General features: G+C 43.0%; 1 protein-coding gene across 4 annotated transcripts; it reads right to left on the bottom strand.

Moving 5' to 3' along the window:
- Positions 1-313: 313 nt before the first annotated feature.
- Positions 314-23,446, bottom strand: Eef1e1 (eukaryotic translation elongation factor 1 epsilon 1). Of its 4 annotated transcripts, XR_009379294.1 has the most exons (7): positions 23,266-23,446; positions 20,680-20,880; positions 19,412-19,507; positions 11,855-12,054; positions 6,930-7,030; positions 6,144-6,350; positions 314-680 (listed from the first exon to the last, which is right to left on the bottom strand). XR_009379294.1 is itself a non-coding variant. In XM_059263144.1 (4 exons), exons 1-4 carry the CDS (start codon positions 23,350-23,352, stop codon positions 11,914-11,916), a joined length of 525 nt encoding a protein of 174 aa, XP_059119127.1. In that variant the 5' UTR covers positions 23,353-23,446; the 3' UTR covers positions 11,441-11,913. The 4 variants fall into 4 exon arrangements, 2 of the variants coding, with proteins under 2 accessions (XP_059119127.1, XP_059119128.1); XR_009379295.1 differs by lacking the exons at positions 314-680; positions 6,144-6,350; positions 6,930-7,030 and adding an exon at positions 10,682-11,303; XM_059263144.1 differs by lacking the exons at positions 314-680; positions 6,144-6,350; positions 6,930-7,030 and having other exon boundaries at positions 11,441-12,054.
- Positions 23,447-24,561: the final 1,115 nt, after the last annotated feature.

Genomic DNA, 24,561 nt, shown 5'->3' with positions numbered 1-24,561 from the left:
CATATCTTCTTGTAGTCTTTAAATAATCTCCAAATTGCTTATAATACCTTATACAACACAAATGGTCTGTAAATAGCGGGTACATTGTTAAGGGAAAATTTTGAAGTGTTTTTGAGGACAGGAAAAACTTCCTTGGCTCTTGTGTGGGCTTTTATCTCATGAGATGCTCATAGTCACACAAAACTTCCACTGAGTCAGTTCTCCTCAGGTTCTTTTTACTTAAATTTAAAAAATGAAATTTATGGACTACAGAAGGTTTCAGAGAGAATTTTATTTTAAGTTCAGAGAAAGAAGAAGGGGAGTGGGAGGAAAGGCAGAGAGGGAAGGAGAAGGGAGCTCCTACATAACAGGAGGGGTCCCAAGAAACAGAGTAACACTGAGCTGATAGTCTAGTGGGGTTTGAAAGGATTTATAGTAGAAATGGAGGTGAAGCATGGGATGGGGATGGGTTGGTCAGTACTGTTGGCCCAACTGAGTTATCCAGGTGTCTCTACTCAGTTTCATTTGGGTCCTCAAGTATAGCTTCCAGGAAAGGGTCAGAGATAGCAAAGAACCAGGAACCAGAGCTTTCTTCCAGCATTCTTGCCCTCCAGCAAGGACATTCTTAGCATTGCTTTGGGATCCCTGCCCTATTGGACCAGTTTCTCCTTCCTGTTCTTCTCATCAATACTTTATTATTTCTGGAATAACAAGGATAAAAGGCCAATACTAAGTACAGATGCAGTCATTATAGGCTTAATTATGTGATACAAATGGCATAAGCAATATGACATTTAAAAAATGCTTTCTCTCTGTGATTGAATCTATGGCTGTGGAATATAAGGAAGGCTGACTTATGAAAATCCCCATTTTCAGATGAGGAGACTAAAGGTCAGAATGGCCACAGCAGCTCCTGCCTTCTCTGAAGAAACATGCCGCACTGCACTGTGAGGGATAAAGTTAGGTTTTAAGTTTAAATTACTGAGCTTAAGAGTTCTATAAAACAAAAGTGCCTTTAACCTGGAAGCCCCACTTGCCCAAGGACAGATAACTTCCTGGAACCCTGGGGGCTGTTGTTTATGTAAGATAACAAACCCTATGTTTTTTCTTCTGTAAACAAGCTTGGTTGCCCAACTGCACAGTATATGCTTGATCTCATGCAGCAGGAGGTACATAGACAGGAAATACGTCACAATGTATGCTTGCCCCTGAGTGGACAAAAGTGGGAAGTACATAGTCCTGTGGTTTTTGCCTTTATAAGCCTCTGACTAATGTAATTTGCTGCCATCTCTGGGAATCTCTGGTATGGATCTGGCCAGTGTCAGTTGTCCTGGCCAGTATTTAATAAAGCTTGCTTCAAATTTGGCTCAACATTTGTGGCAGTGGTCTTATTCTCACCAGCGGGATTACCAGCACCACCTGTCGGGAGATGGATTTGTTTCCCTTCGCCTCATGTCTGGGCTGGCCTTGTGACTTGCTTTGACCAGCAGAACACACTGTACTTATAAACGAATCCCAGCTTTCTGCTTTCATTTTCTTTTCTTTTTTTTTTTTTTTTTGGTTTTTCGAGACAAGGTTTCTCTGTGTAGCTTTGTGCCTCTCCTGGAACTCACTTGGTAGCCCAGGCTGGCCTCGAACTCACAGAGATCTGCCTGGCTCTGCCTCCCGAGTGCTGGGATTAAAGGCGTGCGCCACCACCGCCCGGCTTTGCTTTCATTTTCTTGACAGGACATTCAGGCTGTCCTGATGGAGTGAGGCCGTCATGTGTAGAAGCATGTTAGTTTAGACATGTGTGGAGAGAGGCTGCAAGGTGAGAACCAAGGCACACCAACAGTCCCCTTCTCATCCCAGAGGTGTGAGAGAGACCTTGTCAGCCAGTCAGCCAGCCAGCTGCAGTCACATGATCTGTGTGCAGTGTTAGAAACTGCCAGATCAACCCCTGTATTGTGAGGGGAGGGGAAATCTATTTAAACAATGTGTACGTGGTGTGTGTGTGTGTGTGTGTGTGTGTGTGTGTGTGTGTGTGTGTGTGAGAGAGAGAGAGAGAGAGAGAGAGAGAGAGAGAGAGAGAGAGAGAGAGGAACAAGCTGACATTTTTGAGTAGTCAACAGAAGAGCCAATATCAAAGAGTGATCTTGCTAGATCTCAAAGTAGTAAAGCCAGTTAGCGAGGAGGGGGCAGGGAGACTTTCCTACTGTGCCATTTCCCTACTGTTTGCTTGTTAATCTTCTCTCTCTGGACGGGATGCTTTATTTGTTCCCTCTACCTATTCAATTCGCCAACTAAGTTGTACAGTAAAGAATTTGGCTAGGGGCCTGGAGAGATGTCTCAGCATTTAAGAACACTGGCTACTTCTCCAGAGGATTTGGTTTCAATTCCCAGCATCCACATGGTGACTCACAGCTGTCTGTCACTCCAGTCCCAGGGGATCTGACATCCTCTTCTGCCCTCCTTGGGCACCAAGCATGCATGTGATACACAAAACCTCCATACAAGCAAGCACCCATAAACATAAAATTTAAATTTAAAAAAAATGGCACATTAACAGCTTAGATGCAAGATTGTAAAACATCAGTAGCGAACTTCTGCCCTCCGGGGTTCTCTCATTGTGCTGTAAGCCTGTATTTAAGACCTCCTCCCTCCTTCAATAAACGGCATTCGGCATTAAAAAAAAAAAGTGGCTGGTGTTTCTCCCTCCTTTCTGGAAGGTAATTCTACAAATTTCTGGAACTTTCCAAATGATGGGAGTGTCTTTTTTATTCATGGTGTACTCAGGACTCATCTAAATTTATGCTAGCAAGGTGACTGAAGGTGGGCTCATAGGTCAGTTACGTTTGAGTCACATGCTTTGCTCTACTTCCGAGGAGGCCACAGAGGGGGGATTGAGTTCAATTACACGGGCAGTGATTTGATCACCTGTGCCTTTTGTACAGGCACCCCAATAAAATCTCAGGACACTGGAGCTCGGGTACACTTCTGGTCTGGCAATCATACATCCATGTGCCAAGAGGAAGATGCTTTTCTGAGGATGCCTCAGTTACATGTTTGGGACTCTTCCAAGTCTCCTTGTGTCTCTTCATTTGGGTGTTACTCCGGTGCAACTTTATAATAAACTAGTGTACACAGAGCATGTTACTGAGCTATATGGTTCTTTTGATGAATTATCAAGTCCATGGGTGCCTTTGGAACCCTGGAGCTGTGGCTCCAGTCTAAAATATAAGGGATTTGTGGGTGACTCTGCTCTCCACCTCTGAAGCCTGTGCTAATTCTGAATAGTCAGTATCAGAATTGCATCGCCCCTGAGCAAATATTCACACAGTATATGCTACCTGCCAGGTATCGAGGTAAGTACCCTAAAAATATGAATTCGCTTCATCCTCTGGCACGCCCTTGAAATAGGTATCCGTTTTCTCACTTTACAAAGAGGCTAAATGACTATGTGACTTGTGTGTGGCAGAAAAAACTACTTTAGCGATTGTCTCTGTATGTATTTGTGGGTTAAGAGTGGGTGGATGATGGGGAAGGGAGACTGTGGAAGAAGGAAGAGGAAAAAACACATTAACAGGCTGTATGGAGCCAGCTGGGAGACTGGCTCTCACATTTTACCCCAGGGTAATCTTGAGAAGTGAGGGATGAGATTTAGATAGAAGGACAAAGGGGAGAGAAACAGATAGAAACACAGGATAGCCTCAGGAGGGCCTGGATCCTTATCCACCAGCCCCTTTTGTCTCTTCTAAAAGGCTATTTATAGGAATGCCAAGGGGTGAAGCAAAAGACCTCCTCCAGCACAGGGAAGTGCAGACCCTTCCTGCAGACCCTGGTAACCACACATGTGGTTAAGCAATCCTCTAATGCAGCCCTCCTGAGTAAAGCAAGCTCAGATCTCAGAAGGAAACCTTTGTGGGCCTCCACAACAGGCCATATAAACTCTTCATGTTTCTATTAAAAAACACATAATAAATATGTATTGAACACATGCTGTGTACTCAATACAGTGTTAAGAGCTGAAAGGAGTGGTGACCGTGGTGACCAAGGCTGACTCCGCCTCTTTCTTCCCTCACGGAGCACTCAGTCTACCAGTGGAGACAACACTCTGAGAACATAGCACTTTCGCAATTCTGATGGTCTGAGCCTTGTGATCAGACCTGTGAGCATCAGGTCAGACTTTATTATGTCGTGGAGTTGTACTGTTCTCTGGAATGGTCCAAGTCAGAATATGCCTCTGTACCTTCTACTTTGCAGAATTTTTTAATTTGAGGCTACAGTGGGGCAGCTCATGTCATGACAGACAGGAGATAGGAAGGGAGTGGGGCCACATATACTCTTTCTTCAAAGGCACACCTCTGTGACCCAGGTCTCTCAGCCAGACCCCACTTGCTAAAGTTTCCACCACCTCCCCCAAATAGCAGCACTGTCTGGGGACCACTTGTTCAATACAGGAGCATGGGGGACACATTTCAAATCCAAACCACAACAAAGGAATTCTATATCATTCCTCTGAAGGGATTTTTACTGTCTTTCTTGTGTCTGGATTAATGGAGCTTTCTATACATACTTTTGAAAATGTCAAAACTACATTTTATTTAGTTAGATTTCATGTGTGCACACACAAGAGAAGAGGTGAGAGGATCTTTGGTCTTGGAGGTAAAAGCCTATACATTTGTTTGCATTCACTTCCTGGTTTAGGAAACACATATGGCATGCTCAGTGTGAACGTCGGCATGGTGTGAAGCAGTGCTCATTGGTGGCAGCAATCCCATAGACCTCATACTGAACCCTCTTGTCCTGAATCCTGCTATATGGTGATACTTTAATTGTGCTAAAATGTGATTTTATTTGTATGTTAATAAATAAAGTTGCCTGTGGGTCAGAGCTAATAGCAAGCCATAGCAGAAACTGGGCGGTGGTGGTGCACACCTTTAATCCCAGCACCTGGGAGGCAGAGCTAGGCCGATCTCTGTGTGTTCAAGGATACAGCCAGCATGGAGACACACGCCTTTAATCTCAATACCAACCATAGAAGACCTGGAGGTCTGTACAGACAGGCAGTGACGAGGAGGTCATGTGGTTTGGTTTACAACCAATGAGAAGGCAGAATAGAAAGTCTATAAAAAAGACAAACAGACAGGAAGTAGGTCTCTTGGTGAAGAGGACAACGGCAGCAGTGAAGGGTAAGGTTTTTAGCTCTGACCTCTTGGGCTTTTATCTCTGCATTGGCTCTGTGTTTCTTATTTAACAAGACTGTTCATCTACATTGCTAGTTCCCCTGAGATATACTTCTGGTGACACTGCATTCAGAGGATGCTCCATGAGTTGTTAGGAAGCTCCCGTGACAGCTGCTCCATGGGAACAAAGCCACCAAGTCATCCCAATCATGCTGGAAAAAATAAAACTTGGCTCAGCCACACAAGAAGAAAAAGGCTTAAGCTCTCTTGTCAACCTTGAAGGCTGACAATTCTCTGGGCTGGAATAGGTATAACAGAGGTTCTCACAGGACTGCTGTGGAATAATCCTTCTGTACACTGTGAAGATGTTTTGCTCTCATTGGTTTAATAAAGAGCCAACTGGCCAATAGCTAGGCAGAAAGAGGTTAGGCTACAGAGCCAGACTGAGAGTTCACAGGGAAGGAGGTGGGTGGAGTTGCCAGCCAGATGCAGAAGAAGCAGGAGATGAACGTGCTATGCTCAAAAAAGGTACCACCACATGGTAGAGCATAGATAAGAAATTGGCCAAGCATTTATAATTAATAATAAGTCTTTGTGTGGTTATTTGGGGAGCCAGTGGTCCTAATGAAAAACTCTGCCTACACAGGACAGTTATCACACCAGTATCATTTATATACACAAATTCTCAGGCCCATCTCTAGGTCTTGTAAATTGAAAACCAGAATGAGTCTAGAAATCCATTTAAAGAAGCCTCAGGTGGTTTCTGTACATGCCAAAGATAGAGAATCACCACAGAGTGCCAAGTGTTCTCCTTCCCTAGGCATCTTGTAATGATGGTTGAGGAGTGTTTTCTTTATCTGTGGCTATCCCACTGTCAGTTAGTTACCTGAGGTCAGCTGCAGTGAAGATATTAAATTGAAAGTCCCATAGACAAATAACTCATGATTTAAACTAATTACAGCACACTTATAATCATTTTAGTTATTATTAATTTCTTACCTGTGCCTGTGATGATTTGGGTGCCCCTATAGGCTTGTGTATTTGAACACTTGTCCCCAGTTGGTGATGTCGTTTGGGAAGGTTATGCAGTCTTTAGGGAGTGTAGCCTTGTTGAAGAAGTATGTCACTGATTTGGGTAAGCACTGGCACGAGGTATGCGTGTGTGTATTTATAGACGCATCTCACTTCCTGCTCTCTTTCTGCTTCCTGCATGCAGATAAAATGTGATCAGCCAGTTTCCTGTTCCTGCTTTCCTGCCATGCCTTTCCCACTATGAGGACTCTATCCCTCTGAAACCATAAGCTAAAATAAAGTCTAGGTCATGGCATTTCATCACAGCAACAGAAAAGTAACTCATAGTGTCTAATTTGTAATTTGGATTTTAATGAAGGTGTGTATATAAAGAATCCCTGCTCTTCATGATACTGCTATAGTTTGGGTTTTGGAATGCTCCTCCAATGCTTGTATGTCAATAACAGCTTGGTGCTACTGGGAGGTGGTGGAGCCTTTAAAAGATGGGGCCTTAGGGAGGGTCATTAGGTCATTGGTGGTATGTCCTTGAAGGAAGTTTTGGGATGCCACCCTCTCCTTTCTTCTCTTCCTCTTCACCACCACATCCCACACCCCTCTGGCCATGAGGTGAGCAGCTTGACTCACATGCTCGCAGTCTTGATATGCTGCCTTACTGCCGGTGCTAAAGCAACAGGAGCACACAGTAAATCTATCTTCTGAGTTAATGATACATGGGATTTTGTTATCTGGATGGAAAGCTGATGCAGGTATTACCTAGGGTTCCAGGCATCCACTTGAGGTGTCAGAACGTATCCTCAATGGATAAGGGGCACTGCTATGCTGAGTTGTTTAATCCAACAGATGGGGTTCAAATGCTGAAAACAGGACAGGAGAGGCCAGTCAGCAAGTTAAAAGTCTCTAAGACCTTTAAGACATGTAAATGCTGCAGAAGGGCAGGAGAAATGGGGCTGTGCAGAGAGCTTATATCACAGGAATGGTCTAGTTCAGAGACTGCACCAAAGGAGCTTTGGAATTTGTAATTTGGGGGTTGGAAGTTTCTCGTCTTGGTCAAAGCAAGCCTGGGGCCTTCTTATTTAAAGCTATGCCTTGTCAAATTAGTTGTACAGCTGCTGTAGTTCAGACTTAACGTGGGCAGACAGGCCTGCCAGGCACAGATTTCTCAAGCAGATGATGTGAGGGAGAATCAATTTTATCCATGGCAAGACCGCAGGGACAGATGACACTCAGCGGGAACGGCAGGCCAAATCTGCAGGATCTATAATCCAACCGGCAAGCCCTAGGGACCTGGCCTTGTGGAAGTGGGAGCGCCAGCGCGAAGGAACGATCAAATTAACTCACTGAGCTGGAAAAGATTCAGGCTTCTATTCCCTCCCAAGGAACCAAAAAATCTTAAAAATCACAATACTCCTAAAGGAAGTATGATCATGGAAGTGGAGACACTTGAGACACAACAGCAAAAAACGGTCAACCTCTTAGATTCCCCTGACTTCCCACCTACCTTCTTTTGGCCTCCCTCTGCTCAGTGAAAGATGAGTTTTACTAAATTGGGAAGCAGTAGGAATTAGTTTTATTCCCGGGCAGTTTTGGGAATAGAGGCAGAGCCTGCAGGAATCTGGGCTCCACAACAAGTAATCATTATTGCAAAAATCAAATTCCCCATCTCATCTGTGATACGCTTGTGTGTAACCCTAGAGCTGGGCTTCACAGTGTTATAAATCCACCATACAAGACATGGAACAGCGGGACGTGGAGCCCCTTGTGTGTCTAAAAGTCTGCCCGGCAAGAGAGATATATGATGGTAACTTTTCTCTCCATTGCTTTTGCAATAAAATTCACCCTGAGCTCCAGGAAGGGTTAGGAATGTAATTCAGCTTCCATAAATCAAGACTAAAATTAAGATGGCCAGATATGTAGCAGCCTGTTCAGGTGTACAGAGAATTTGAAATTTAGTGCCCTTGGTAATGGGTAGCACCAGATTATCTAATTATGGAGAGAAAGAAGAAATATTGCTCTCTGGGGTAAAAAAGCTAAATGCTCTAATCCATTAAGTCACCACATCTCTGCCAAAGCTAGATTAATATTAAAGTTCATGTAACATTTTTCTTTTCTTTTCCTTTTTTTTTAAGGAATGAAGTCAAATGTTAAGGAAAAAATGTAACTGAAAAGGCTACAGTTCACAGTGATTCTAATTTGACTACTTGTCAAACAGTTGTGTATTCTGTCTTTTGGAGTGATGTACGTGTAGCTGATTACAAGACAGTTCTATACTCTCTTAATCGTAGATCTGTTTAAATTTTTATCATATCTTGAAGCTATTCTGGACAGACTTCAAGCAAGGATCTCATAAATTAGATATGCTTTTAAGGGGTAGTGAACAGGGTGTGCTGGTGGTGGGCGGTCCTTTCTACTCATTCTGCTGTCACCTTCTTGCCTTTGTCCTGGTAGGAAACCTATGGTGCCTGTTTCTGACCCTAACTACAGGTATAAAGAGGTGAACTCAGTTTTTAACAGGGTGTAAAACATGAAAATTCCCATATACAGCAGTTCCATTTCATGAAAGGTTTCACTATGGTTTTAGTTATCCACTAACAAGGGTAGACCAAAAATATTAAGTGGAAATTCCAAGAAATAAACAATTCATGTCACATTGTGACTATTTTGGAGCAGCAAGATGAAATTCTGCCCTAATGCCAATTACCTTTGTCCAATGTATTCATATTGTATAGTCTACCCACCCATTATTTACTTAGTAACTAGTCTAGTTGCCAGATTGTGGCAGAAATGTATTGTTACAACTGTTCAAAGTTACTCTATCATGTCTTTTACTGTGCTTAATTTATAATTTTCATCAAATACATGCATATATAGGAAAAAACATAGCATATGTAGAGTTTGGTACTAGCTGTAGCTTCGGTCACCAGCTGGGGTTTCTTATACCACTTATCTGCAGATAGATGGTGGGGGACAACTATAACTGTAAAAACCTTAATTCATTACCTGGAGGAGGTGTTCAGAGGGGAAGTTGGCTCAAAATACATGAATTTCATGTAACTTTTGTCTATGAACAAATGGCTTTTCTGGATATTGCTTTCTTATTTTAAACTAGTATTTATTCTAATGAATGAATAAACCCATGGACTCTTGACTCAAGAGCAATGCTTTCCTATTTGGAGTTCTTTATCTGTTTCTGAAATTTGTGTGAGGAATAGACATATAGCTCATCAGGGCAGGAGCATCAGTAAACAACATGGACAGGCTGTCACCAACTCTGAAAGGTCATGTAATTCTCATTTATCCTACCATGGTCCGAGGTACTACCATGCAGCAGGGTCTGCCCTCTTTGCTTTGTAAGCTAGCATGAGTTACCATGGAGTTTCCAGTACAGGGCCCAGAACACAGGAGACAGTTATTCAACACTTAGTATTTATTTCCAGAGAATGGTGGGGTCAGGCAGCTCCAAAAAGAATCTTTGTGTGCCCTGCCTCAGGAGCCTGTTCACAGGTGGTCGGGTATAGATTCTCTAAGAGCAAGAATGTGTTGTAAGTTTACCCCCGAGTCTTGAAGCCTATCTATGGCAAGTGCTTAACACACACTAGGGCAATCACTGAATGGTCAGCAAAGCAGGTTTTGGGCATTATAGATAGGAATGGTGGGAAAGAGGCACCCACTTTTCAGAAAGAACAGCACACTTTTAAGTGATCACATTTTAGATGCATCTTACGGATGTCTCAGAAGCATAAGGTAAAAAATATGAAATCTTTTACAACATCTTGAAGGAAACAAGGACCAGATTTTACAAGTGGTAATGTGAGTTTGTTTTTTCCACAATTAGAAGATGTGCTACCAGCTTGTGTCTTATCTCAGATGGATTCACATGCTGAGCAGGCTGGCATCTCAGGGATGGTAGGGTGGGAAGAGACTGACATGGAGTTTTTATGATTACCATCAAAAGTGAAACAAGACCGGGGACCTTTCCCTCTACTTCAGAAGAGGAATTTCATCAGATGCATTGATTTAACCAGTGTCTCATCACTAATCAGGGTGAGAGTGGTCTAATTCTGACTTATTATACTACTTTATTGAGCTATAATTCTTGTAAAGTAATTGCTAAAGTGTGCAACTGTAGTAGGACAGGCCCATAGGGTCAAGGAAATAGGCTCAAAGCATGCACATAACCTAATCCTTATGAGCCAACCTGGAGTCGGCCTGAGGGCCTAGCAACAGGCACTGTCAGAGTTCCTGGTCACTATCAGAGGTCCTGGTCGCTGTCAGAGTTCCTGATTATGCCCAGCTAATGAGGGACAACCACAGAGACTGGATGCTGGGAGGAGGGTATAGGAGGCCTTCCCTGTTATTGAGTAAATAAGTTCGTTATTTGCCTTCAAGGGACTCCCAGTGTCTGTGCCGTGGACGCTCCCCCTCCCCCCAGGGAGCCATTAGAATCCAAGCAACATGCAACCACTTCATTTGTTCTTTGAAATTTTAAATACATTTATTTTATTGAACACTGATGGTTCAGAGCTAAGATTTCCCCAAAAGAACAAGTGTTGAAAGACTGGCTTCCATTGTAGTAATATTTAGACTGGGGCTTCTGCTTTGCTTATAATCATATGCTTAGGAATAACAAGACTCAACCAAAGTGCTGAATATTTCCAAATTTCTTACTCTTTCACCACAATTCTGAATCATACTATCTAGGATTCCCTCCCTTCTCTGTCTCTCCTGGCTCTAGGGACTGAACACACACCTTGTGCATTCTAGGCAAGCACTCTTCTACTGAGTTACACCCTAGCCCTTCATTGTTTTCTTTAAGACAAAGTTTCCCTGTGTAGTCTAGGCTGGCCTTGAATCCCCAATCCTTAGTGACTCAGCCATCCTGTGGCTGGTTGATGAACATGCAAGGCCATGATATGCCTGACTCTAGCTCTCTTATTTGGACAGACAAGCTCTTGAACTCTCAACAACCTATTACTATTACACTAGTGAGGGTTCCAGGATGTCCAGAGCTGTGGTTAACAGGGTCCCAGTGTCCCTGCTCATCACAGGGCTGCAATGGCAGACTTCGAGAGTGCTGGCTGGCTTTCTGTCAAGCGATGAGATGTGAAGCCCAGTTTCCTAAGTCGCTGTCTTTCAATACGCCCACAAGAGAAAGAAGTCATTAGCTTAGGAGGAATGCATTTAACTAACTCCCTCTCGGTGGGGGCTCAGTAGTTAGTTTCGCCTCAGTAAATACTGACTACAGGAAGGAAAGAAACAAACAAAAGTTGATTTTTAAAATCACATTTACTAGCTCACATAAATAATTTGAGAACAAATATCTATCTTCCCTTCTGAATCCTCAGCATAATTTATCATAGCTTTTAATAAACTACTATAAATATCTAAGAGGAAAATGAATTTTAAAAACATGAAGAAGCAGATGTGAAACACTGACAGGTTGACTTTTTAAAGATTGACCCACTGATTTGCAATTTTTATTAAAATGAATTTCACCTATAAATATGAGATAATTTGTAATCCAATCGTGATTTGTTTGGATAACAGTTGAATTTTTACATTAAAAAACTGCAAAGCTTCAACTAAGGGACAAATAAAACATTCAGACTTGAGCTTACACTTTAAAAATTCTACCAACATTAACAAAGAAACAATGACGTGATAGTAATTGACATTAGTACCATGGTCCAAAATACATCTTCCATTACTTTTCTACTGCTGCTGCTGCATGCAGAGGCTTCTAGTGGGAGTTAGCATAGAGTTTGTTCTTGATGAAGACAACACTAGACAGATGTTGCCTGATGTCTGGGTAATGCTGAATGTGACAAAACCAGCGAGACACATTAAGGTATTTCTCCTTTTCTTGAACTGTCAGGTCAACCTAAGCAGAGATTAAAAACACAACATATAATGTTCACTGTGCACAGGCAGAGCTGTCAGCACTAGGAGGTAACTGACAGCAACTGAAAAACACCTAATCCCCCCGCCCCGTTTTCAAAGCCAAAACCAGATGTGCTTTCCAGGAAAGTATCAAGCTTTCCATAAATATAAAAATTGACATTAATATAGAATTTAGAGGCCCAAAGGGTTTCTCCCTTTATTAGAAAAAGAAAATTAGAGATAAGAACTTTCAAAAGGCTAAGATATAGTTCTTTCTCTGATTTCTAAGCAAGCCTCAAAAATGAAGAGTTTCTGATGTCTAACATACTTAACAAGAGAACATCATTTAATAAAAAAGAAAGAAGTATGAATACATACATTATACATATGTACATATTTTACACACACACACACACGCACACGCACACGCACGCACACACACACACACACACACAGACTATTATTGTCATCTTCCTTCTCAACTTCAGAGGGAGAACCCCACTGAGACAGTGAGCGGCTTAATTTCAAGTGCTCACAGTTAATACAAGGAAAGGCTGTGCCTAGTGGCACATGACTTAGAAAGGGGCTGATAAAACACCCATGACAACACACCTCAGTCTGTGGCAGTAAAGACCTGTTTTAGTGGACGCAGCAGTGATTCACATCAGTTACTCTCCTGGATGCAGACAGAGGTGCTTATCATTCCTGTGGGATCACACCCCAAAGTAGGTGGTAACTCAAGATTTTTCTCTAAGACAAATTTTGGAATTAGGTTGTTCAGTAAGAGGAAGTCAAGTAGGGCTGTAAGTGGCAGCTGTGATCCCATGTGTGGGTGGTACAGCCCTTCTCCTGTGGTTAATTCAACGTTTATAAAGGATATCTAAGTCTCTAATACACAGAAACAACTTGGGCCCCACAGGTCCACCTCCAAGCAGAGGTCTGCATGTCTGCAGGCTCTTTGTGAGATGATGTCCCAAGGCCGCTGTATGGAGGTGTGCCTATAGACCAATACCTGTCAAGTCACAGGACCCAGCAACATGAAGGACAAGCGAGTGTGCAATAACTATTATAAAACACAAAACAGCTTCAGTGTAAAGGCTCATTTTTTAATAAGAGAATTTATGGTTTCAAATATTCCTGATTTTTACATTTGAAATAACAGAAGCATGTGATACATTAATATAGAAACATGAGGTAATCACTTGTGGGCCTTAGTTTGTACTCAGAAAATACTTTGTAAATGAATTATTTTTTTTCTAACTCTTTACGAATATATTATAAATTTCACCATGGACTTCAAGAGAAAATTGGGTTTTTGTTTGCTCTTTGGTTGGTTGGTGTTAAGGGCTGAATATGGAGCCTTGACATGTCAGGCAAGTGTTTTACCACTGAGTTGCCTCGAAGGCCCCGAAAGGCAAGGTTTTTAAAAAGTTTAGGGGTGAGGGTGTAACTCCGTGGCATAATGCATTCCTGTCCAGCTTGTGCTAGGTTCCATTCCTAGTACTGACCGCAAAATGAAAGAATGAAAGAATTAACGGCAACTCCTTAATTTAAGAGCTATTTCATTCCACCAAAACTATTAGCCATTTCATGGGGTGTTATTTTTCAGGGTGAACTAAAATACAGAGTAAGGCATTACTAAACACTATGGTAGCAATAATTATTTGTCTTTAGCTTGTGCACTGATATTTTGAACCACGTTGAAAAGGAATATGCATATGTCGTATTTTATATTGTGAAACATTTGCTAACATACAGAACTAGTTAGTATTTGTTTCCACCATGCCCATTATTTAAAACAATACCAACTGATGATATAATCAAAATAAATATGCCCCATCCTACAAACAATTGGAGTCTCTAGTATAAGGACTATAGTCCAACCTAAGTATAAAATCACTTTTATTCTAATAGCTTCTAAATCTCCCAATATTTTCAAATTAAATCCAACAATTTTTGGATAGATTATCTACTACCCAGTAGTCTCAGTTGGTTTAAGCTAACTTACTCTTCTTCTAGAAACACACAGGCTTCCTAAATGGACCAGAGCATCCTTTTAACATCCGTCCACTGCTTAGGCCTTGGAATTCGTCTGAGTCTCAGAAAATGACAACTGAACTGGTATGTCACCTCTGCTACTTTTTAAAAAACATTTTTCACATAAAGTTACCGACTGTCAATAAACCAAGCAAGAGATTTTTCTCTTCACTGAACTGATACTATTTTAAAAAATGGTTCTGATGTGATCCCTGGGCTGTTTCATTTATAACACTGGCTTCCTAGCACTTTCACCTAGTTATTATTATTATTATTGTTTTAACCAGGGGAACCCAAGGCAAATGCTGCTTCCTGCCTCTCACTGGTCTAGACAGCAGTGTCTCTGGTGGTGCCGGCTCTTCTCCTACTTACTCACTTTTGTTTATACTGGAACTCAGTAATGACTTTGAACCTTAAAGCCAAACAGATAACATTCTGACTGACTTATTTTCCACTAGGAAATGTGGGAAATATTCACACCAACCCTTTGCAGCCTGGCCTCAGTGTTGGCTTTATCCTTCCATCGGCACTAGGCTGGCTCTGGACAGTCAGTATTCTTGGGACTGTTTCCTACTGCTTTCTTTCTCTTCTCTTTTCCTTTTCCAAGAACCAAATTCCACTGGTGCTCAGAACAAATGCATTTCCGCTCAGAACAATCTCACGGGCCAGCCACAGCATCCCAAAGGAGTCTAACAATCTAGAGGCACAGTCTGATTATAAGGGACCGTCTCTCAGTGGAATCACTGAAGAAGGCAGTTGGTGATAGAGTTGGCATCAACAGGCACATTATGGGCATTGTTGACATACTATAACATGCCAAGATGCGTTAAGTTAAACCCAATTTCAGAACTTCTCAGCCAGAGCTGTAACTCTGGGCTTCCAACAGAAACAATCTAAGAGGGTGATTTGATTACCCCAAGGTTCCCGGACTGTTGAAGGTTTTGTTTCGGACACTGTGCCGATTACAGAGTAAGGATTTAACAACATAAAACACTAAGTGAAGGAATGCAAGGTTGGGCAAGTATCAGTATACTGCTAAAGGGAGCAAAGCTGGAGAGGCTGACGAACACAAGCAGGTGACCAGGCCAAACTTAATACCGAGCATTCACTCTCCTCACACCTGTGTACACGCCACAGATCCAGTTAACAAAATGTCACTTAACACCACGGTGTCACCCTATCACCATGAGGGCTTTAGTTTATGAGGCCTATTCCTTAAGAAGGTCTTCCTTCCTGTGAATACCTTGCCTGCTCTCCAACTGGGAAAGGGCACACACCCAAGGTAATGGTCAACAAAAAGATTTAGGAATTATTCTATTCAATGTTGCTTTGAAAACGATAACCCTAATACCTTTAATCACAACAGTCACCACAGGTGTAGGAGATACATATTCCAGAATAGGAAATGTAAGCAGGTTTAAGTGGCTAAAGATTAGGATAACCCTGATTTTAATATTCAGAACCGAGGGAAACAGTTGAAAGTCTCCTGAAAACCAAAGGCCTTTCAAGATGCTAAGTGGCTAAAGATTAGGATAACCCTGATTTTAATATTCAGAACTGAGGAAACAGTTGAAAGTCTCCTGAAAACCAAAGGCCTTTCAAGATTCCAGACTCATAATTAGTAACCGTGCAGCTGGAGCTAGGAGTATTTTGTACTATAAAATTATGTTTTTGTTCACTGCTAGGCTGAGCAACGTTGCACAGGTTCCTGCCCACGATCTGCATGAGCCCAGCGGAGGAAAACTCAAATACGCACTTAGTCTGCGTGAGTTCCATACACTTTACCATCATCTTCATTTTGAATCAGATGGCAGGAATCGTCCTTCTTAATGACAGCTTTATGCTACAGGAAGCCAGACCTTAGAGCTCTGCAGACAATCACTAGCTTGCTGGCAGTCACTGAACATTTCTCCCAGGATTAAATAACACCAAAATATGTGCCATGACTAAATGTGTAGAAGCGACCAACTCTGTTGAGATGTAACTGCCCCTGCCTGTGGGTAAGGCAGCCACGGTCTTGCTCAGGTCAAGGCAGGGGCTCCCCGAAGCTGAAAGACTGTATGTTTGCCACCAGGAGAGATGGTTAGATACCTTAGCAGCAAATCCTCTTTCCCTTGGAGGCTTTTTTCATTTTGAAATGAGGTAAGTTGTACCACGTCATCATTCTACGTTCAAGAAGCTACTAAGACACACTGAAGCTAGAACGGAACCAAAAGAGGCTGCCGTGACTGCGATGTTTCAGCTCCAATGAAGCTTTCTTCACATGTAAATAAATTACTCTAAATACACTGAAGAACATAACTGAACACTACATTTCACTGTAGACGCACAACGTAAAACAGGAACACATATAGGTACAGAATACAGGATACTGCTAATTTCACAAGCTTGCACCAGGATAAGTCACTATGCTGAGTCAGGAGGGTGACAGAGAAATAAGACACTGACTTCACACTCCTGGCTTTGTGTAAATGAGTCATATTTCTTCTGAGTTCAGGGACCATTCACCTACTACATTTCCCTGTAGCAGCAGAGTCATGAAAGCTGCCTTTCATAGCTAAACACGCTGCTTTTTGATGAGAAATTATATGGCCATTCTACCTGTTAGAAACTTTAGATACGACAACTCCTTTTCTAGCCAAGGACAATCATATTCTGTACATATTTGTCATGTGTCTTTTTCCTGCGTTACCTGACTCTTTAAATGATCCAATCACAGTCTGAGCAGAAATCAGTACTTGGTTCCATTTTTTCTAATTTTTTATTTTTATGTAAAACAATCTATCTTTTCAACAAGATTAGTAGTTCCTTAAAAAAATAAAGGTCTATGCTCCTTTTATGTCCCTCTGAAATACAGCACAGAGGGCAACACAGGAGGCGCTTGATAATTTAAAGTGTAGAACACGGAGTGCTATGCTAAGCTAATCAACTAGGCCATTACAATGTTCCAGAACCTAATGTACCCACTTGAGAAAAAAAAGCTTCCTTTGTCCTGTATCTCACTACGTAGTTCTGGCTAGCCTTGAACTTGTACAACCCTCCTACCTCAGTCTTCCAAGTGCTGGGATTATAGGTGTGTGTCACCATACCCAACTTGGGGAATAACTGCAAATGATGTCAAGTAAATCAAATTGAGAAGGGATGGCTTAGGTGGTGGACTAACACTAAGACAATTCATTAGTGTCTGCAGGAGGCTGGTGCTATCGAATTCAACCTAAGTGCTGGACAGCACATGTTACACTGTAGTGGTGAGGTAAAGACAAGGGAGGCCTGTGGATGTCCAGTGCAGACGGGATTCTTTCTGTATTTCTGCTCTGTGCTTGGCTCAGTCTGGTCATTTGGAATCTGCTACTGCAGAAGGCAGAATCTAACTGTATCACTTCTTACTATGGTGGCTTACAGTTTAGAAATGGCTTTTTATACACTAAGATCTGCCTTGGTCCTTTAAAATATATCTACACAAGTATATATGTATCCTATTCCTTGGACAGCACACAATATCCTTCATATTTACTTGGTATTACGGAAGCCTGACTGTACGAGTGTGCCAGGAATTATGCCAGACAAAAAAGAAATCTCTACGACTATGACATAAGCAGTCTGTGACAGAGATTTCCAAACAGTAATTACAGTACAAGCAAAATAAAGTCCAGCTTTAGGAAGTCCTTCACAGGGTCCAACAGAAACAACAGAGAGGAGCACTTCAGGATGCTTTGGGAGTCTGAGACAGCCCTACGCAAGGAGGCAGAGCTGGAGCACAGACAGACGTCTGAGGACATACAAACAACCGCAGAGGAAGGTACCAAGGACCAGGGTGCAAAAGAGAAGAGCAACGCAAAGACACGGGTAGGAAGAGCCCAGCAGCCAGCAGACGTCAGGGGTGTCACAGCTCAGGCAGAGACAGGGTCAAAGCCAGAGGGTGGCAGGAGCCAGAAGGAAGTCCTTCCGCGCTGACAAACTGTACTTGCTGGAATTAGGGAACTACTGAATTACTGAGAAGGAAAAAGCCTGGTCTTAAGAAAGATTGGCCTAGTGGCCACTCAGAGCCTACCTTATTTGTATCTTCTTTATATGGACCAGAGATAATAAAACTGACTGCTACTCAGGGAAAAGTCACTCCAGACCCCAGGAAGGGATAGGGGTGTGAGGACCCAGCAAGTGGAAACACCAGGCCCTGACTGGATACTGAAGTGGAGAACATAGAAAATGTTATGAGGTCTTTTCCCACAATGGAAGAAGGGTGTTGGAGGTATGGGGAGTTGAGAGATTTTTTTTTTTTTTAAGGCAGAAAAAAAGATCTAAAAAGGCATGAACTCAAGATAAACTGCCTGAGTTTGGGACCTGGGTCTGCCAATTTGTTAGATGATGCCTGACTGACCTCGCTGTGTCTCAGTAATATTGCAGGAAGTAATGGGCTGACACTTACACAGAGTAAAGAAGAGTGAAAAGAAAATAGGGAGTGTTTGTAATTGTAAGTAAGTTTTGGATGATGACACATGATTTAAACTGTAGAGACTAACGAAGTGCTTAGAGGGTACATGTGAAGGAATGAGAGAAAAAAGAAAACAGTTTGGGAGATGACCCAGAGGACTGGCAAGGAAGGGAAGCTGATGTGTGAGGCTATGGGGAGTTCCCTTCTGAGGCCAGCAACGGGAGAATAGGCGGTTGACGGTTGATAAGCAGGCGGGCTGAAGATGAAAGAATTCATTGAAGGAAGAGGAAGAGTGTGAAGGAGAAAGGCTCTACGGCAAGGAAGCCAGAGAGAAAAAGACCTATGGACACCGGGAAGGAAGGAGAGCTGACAATGGCATACACCTAGCTGCAATCGGAATGAGGAACTTTCTAGGGCCAGCAACCTAGACTTATGTAATTTCTAAAACAACCCTTTGTACACAGGAAACGAAGACTCTAACATGGCGGTAACTGTACAGCACGGTAGAGCAGCTGGAGGCGGCAGACGTCATATAGTAAAGAAGACTCATCAGATTATGTTAGGATAGCAACCGAGACACTTGATTCAAGAGCCTGGGCAGGAGGTGCACAGAAGGTGGGTACGGTGGAGTGTGTGTGGGGGGCTGATGATGACAGAGCCAGAGGCAGAGGCTGCGGAGGAAGAACAGGAGCAGAAACTGAAAATACAGGAGCAGAAGAGGGAGCGCAGCTCTGCAAACGGACTATGTGGCAAGTTCTGCCTACAGTGCCTTCTTTAAAAATAACCTTTTATTGATAAGCGGAAATGCAGATCTGATTAAAAGTCACAACATTTAAAAAAAGTGATTCTGAATACTACAGAATAAGCTAAACACCACCTGCATACTCACTATGAAGCGGTGGAGCCCGTAGTACAGAAGGATATCTGCCAAGGTAAAGTGATATCCTGCGAGGTAGACTTTATCTTCAAGATAGGAATTAAGATCCTAAAAAAAGAAAAAGTGTTTTCATTCAAAAACAGCACTGATGAAGCTGTTGTGGCATATGACTTAAAACATTTAGAAGGCCTCCCAAAAGAAAAGTACTGAGACTTAATTTCCTAAACTTCATCTTTAAGTTGGGTGTGGTGGCTCACATCAGCACTTAGGAGAATGAGGCAGGCAGACTGGGGTGAAAACAGTGTGAGGAGACCCTTTTGGAAACAAACAAAAAACTGACAATAAAAATCACAAACTGGATGCCAATCACCTAAAAGAAAAAACAAAATTCTAACAGAAACAACATTCTAAACACCAACTATGATCTCGTCAGAGTGCAATGTTTGTTCTTAGAGTATAAAAAATGCTCACTCTGGCTGGGGTGATGGCTCAGTGTAAGTGCCCGCACATGAACATCCACATAAAAGCTGGGCACAGCAGTGTGTGCCTGTAACCCTAGTGCTGAGGAGGCCTCAGAGACAGTTGGATCCCAGAGCTCGCTGGCCAACCTCTCTAGCCATCGGTAAGCTCTGGGTTTAGTGTGAGAATTTGTCTCAACCAAACAAGGTGGAGAAAATCGGAGATACCTAAGGCTGGCCCCTGGCTTCCAGCTGCACATGCATACACATGCACATACAACGTTCACATGCACACAAACTACAGATGCAAAATTTAAAAATCATGCTCTTGTTAAATTTTCCCAACATAAAAAACTTCTCAGATGATTCGCTCCAGAAAATTGTTATTGGTGTTTGGTATACATACATACATGTATATATACAAAATATATAGACATACCTATAAATACATATAAATATGCATGTCACACTTTGCTATATATATTAATACTTTAATTAGGATTATATACATAACATAAAATTTACCACCTAACTATTTTAAGAATGCACCTGGAAGGCTGAGCCTGTATAGTTAAGCATGTTCACAGTTTCGAACCAATTTCCAGAGCTTTTCTATCATGCAAAACTAAAGCACTGTCATTAAATGGCTCCTCCTCTCCCTCCGTTCCCTCGAGGCACTGGTAACCACTGTCCTGCTAGGTCTCTGTGCAGATGCCTCATGGCAAAGGGGAATGGGAAAAAAGGTCACAGACTAAAGACCGCGAGGGGTAGGACTTGTGCTTCCTGGCTCCTGCAGCACAGTCTACAGAAATGTCCAGATACCTTCAGCAGGCTGTGGGTATCTTCTTTCCTGGAGTGTCCATCCACTCGAGTGATCCTGTACTCTAACCACTGCTGAACGACTGCCTTTTCTTCTGCGGTGCTCCCTAGCAAGTGCTCTTTATTGGCTTGCTTGACTAGATGGGTTGCGATGGTAGCCAATCCCATTAGACTTGGGCCATTGTTTGTTTGTAGAACTGGAACCTAAAAAAGAAAAATTCTTCAGAAAAAAAATTAAAAGCAGACCATCATGATTGTAAACTGGAGGTAAGTACTAAAATCTCCAATTTTCAGAAATACTCTATAACACCAAATTATGTATAACTGAAAGTTAAGACACCAGCAGCCACAGGATTTGTAATTTAATGGCATGCTGGATGATGTAACTGGTCATAACACTACAGAAACTGGTTAAATGTTACCAAAATTCAGAACCAGGAGTATACAACATGGAAAAACAGAAACCACAACACTTTATTAATTTCACTCAGGATTTCCCGCACTTGGCCACATGTAGTGGGCCATGCCTGTAATCCCAGCAACTTGAGAGGCTGAGGCAAGAGGATTACACATTTCAGGTCAGCCTGGGCTACATGGGGAGACCCTGCTGCCAAAACAAAAAACAAGAAAAACAGATTGCCCCTACCCATAAACCAAATAATACCTGTTTAGACAAGATTGTATAGCTTTACCACATCTAACATCTTATTGGTTGAGTAGGTCTATATATTTATTTTCTGCAGTGTTGGGGATAGAACCCAGGGCCTTGCACTGACACATCCCCTGCCCCATGAAAGTTTATTTCTTACTTAAGTAAAGCCTACGGAAGTTTGAGGAGACTGTTTGAAACAGTGCTCCAGCAATCCTGGCTTCTGCCTTGTAGTAATTCTCTTGAAGCATCTCCAAAACCACAACAGGGGAGTAGCCAGCCTGAGATACTTGTACTAGCAATCAGAAGTTTCCATCCAGAAGTAATGTTCATCACCTCTTCATGTAACCACTCAGGTCACTCAAAACTACAAGGACTAATACTGTGGGAAATGTAACCCTCCCATGCATCAATTGGGCATGCTCTGAGAATTCTCATAGACATCACCTACAACCAATTTTGGAACCCTTACAAGACAAAGGAAACAGATTTCTTTCCCCCTTTAGAGCCTATAAATTCCACAAGAAAGAGGACAATTTCTTTGCTTGGTTTTCTTTCAAACTTAAATTTTTTATTTTATGTATATGAGTATTTTGCTTTCATGTACATCTGTGCACCACATGCATGCCTTGGAGACCAGAATTTGACCTTGGATTCTTTGGAAAATTAAAAACCGCACCTGGTGAAAGTATTAACTAGGAGCTGGGCGTGGTGGTGGTGGTGGTGGTGGTGGTGGTGGTGGTGGTGGTGGTGCACACCTTTAATCCCAGCACTCCCAGAGGCAGAGGCAGGTGGATCTCTGTGAGTTCAAGGCTTACAGAGTGAGTTCCAGGACAGTCTGGGCTACACAAAGAAACCCTGTCTTAAAACCCAAACAAACAAACAAACAAACGCCCAATTCCTCACTGTATTCCTCCCCAGAGCTTGTTCTGTTGGGCTCTTAATTGCTGGTGACTGTCCCTCATACTAAATAATCCTTGAGAGCAATATTCATATCTTGGCCAGTTTCCAAAGCCAAACGTGGTAGTGGCTGATGCAAAGGAAACCGGATAGAGTCAGAGAACATCACCTCTGGGAAGGCTGGCCTTTGCAGCCTATCACAGGCAAGTCATGGAACCTTCCAGGGTGTCACTTTATATTTTTGGTTGTGAGCCTAGCCTTTAACCGCTGAGCCATCTCTCCAGCCCGAGGGGTGTCACTTTAAACTAGTGTAAACCCCACAAGACTGCTACGTTTTGGACAAAAAAAAAAAAACAAAAAAAACCAAAAAAACCCTGCACCTAATGAAAAAAACATCAGGGCCCAAATAAGAACAAGTTATCTGGACCCACTTCCCCAAATACACATTCAAATTGGGTTTCCCACTACCATTCTTCCTCTAGTACAATCTTTCCAAGGCAAATAACATGTTAAAAACAACTCATTTTCAACACCCTAAGAAATCGGAATCCTTACACCTCACCAGGAACCCCACAGTCCCACACCAGGTAACTTTCTCAATTCTCTGCACAATGCACATCTAAGCCAATGTGTTCCCGGAATGAGCAGGGCCCCACTCCTTGTTCTTTCCGCCAAGCGGCTACCAGGAATCACTCTGTACTGTTCGCCGGGCCTCGGAGCCAGCCAGCCGCCTGCAGGGCGAATCTCCGGCCGCATACCCGCCCCACCCCCGTGACTGCACATAAGGTGGTCGCTGAATAAAAAGAGCACTCACGGCCGCCTAGAGGGATCTCAACCCACAGCTCTGCCCAGGCCTCCCCTAACTGACTTTCCGCTCCCAGAGGGGATGATGACATTTGCCTGGAGGTCCAGACCAAGTCACGCGGCCCGTCCCGTACGCACGTGGGGCGCAGCGTCCACTCTCGAGACCCGGCGGGATCCACTCTCGAGTCCCGGTAAGCTCCGGGTCAACTCGCCGCTCTCCCGCCGCCCCGCCTCACCTGTCGCTCGCCCTGAGCGCTGTACTTATTCCCCGGCCTCAGCCCCAAAGACTTCTCCAGCAGCTTCAGCTCAGCGGCCGCCGCCATCTTCTGGCCCAGCTCCCGGCGGAGGCGGAACCGGGACTGCTAAGGCATTGATAGAGCAGGAAGTCCGGCCTCCACAGATCTGTCCCACGATTGGCTGGACGGACGGCAAGCGCGCCTGCGCAAAGGGGCGGGTCTTAATAGAGGGCGGGGCCTAGCAACGTTCTGAGACAGGCCCATGGCTTTGCAGGGAGAAGTGAAAACCTTCCCCAAGAAAAGCACGGAGTCGAGATAGTTTCACTGAACAGTGTATCCGAATTTTAAAGATTGAAGTTTCACTGAACAGTGTATCAGAATTTTAAAGATTGAATCATTGCAATGCTTATAACACTATTGTAGAACATAGAAGAAAAATTTAGCCTGTTTGTTTTATAAATATAAAACATTGATTCCCAAACCCATCACAGAGTTCTCCAAATAAGAAAACTATAGACCATTCTTGGTTAAAAATAGGTGAGGGCCAGTGATGAAGCAAGGTGACTTGAGTTCTGTGGTGGTTTGAATGAAAATGCCCCCCCATAGGCTTATAGGGAGTGGCACTATTAGGGGGTGTGGCATTGTTGGAGGAAATGTATCACTGAGCGTGACTTTGAGGTTTCAGATAATCAAAGCAGACCCAGTGTCACTCTCTCTTCCTGCTTCATGCCGATCCAGCTGTTGAATTCTCTGGCTCCTTCTCTGGCACCATGTCTGCCTGCATGCTGCCATACTTCTCACCAAGATGGTAATGGACTAAATTTTAACTGAGGTTGGCTTACAGTTCGGGCATTTGGTCCATTATTGTCTTGATGGGAAGCATGGTGGCATGCAGGCAGACATAGTGTGGGAGAAGGAGCTGAGAGTTCTACATCTTGATATGTAGGCAGCCGAAGGAGACCATGTGCCACACTTGGTGTAGCTTGAACAAATGAGACCTCAAAGCCTATCGCCAGTGACACACTTCCTCCAACAAGGCCACACCTACTCCAACAAGTCCACACTTCCTAATAGTGCCATTCCCTATGGGCCAAACATTCAAACACATGAATCTATGGGACCATACCTATTCAGACCATCACACAGGGGATTACAGTAAAGAGATTGCCATGAGTCTCAGAGGCTTTGAACTGTGGACTTATAAACAATGTTGAGACTTATGATAGACTATGAGGACTTTTGAAATTGGACGTAAAAGCATTTTGCACTATGATATGGCTATAAGCCTATAGAGGC

This window comes from Peromyscus eremicus, chromosome 5 (genome assembly GCF_949786415.1).
Source record: "Peromyscus eremicus chromosome 5, PerEre_H2_v1, whole genome shotgun sequence".
Lineage (NCBI taxonomy): Eukaryota > Metazoa > Chordata > Mammalia > Rodentia > Cricetidae > Peromyscus > Peromyscus eremicus.
Note: the sequence above shows the minus strand (reverse complement) of the source record. Positions and strands in the feature narration are given on the sequence as shown.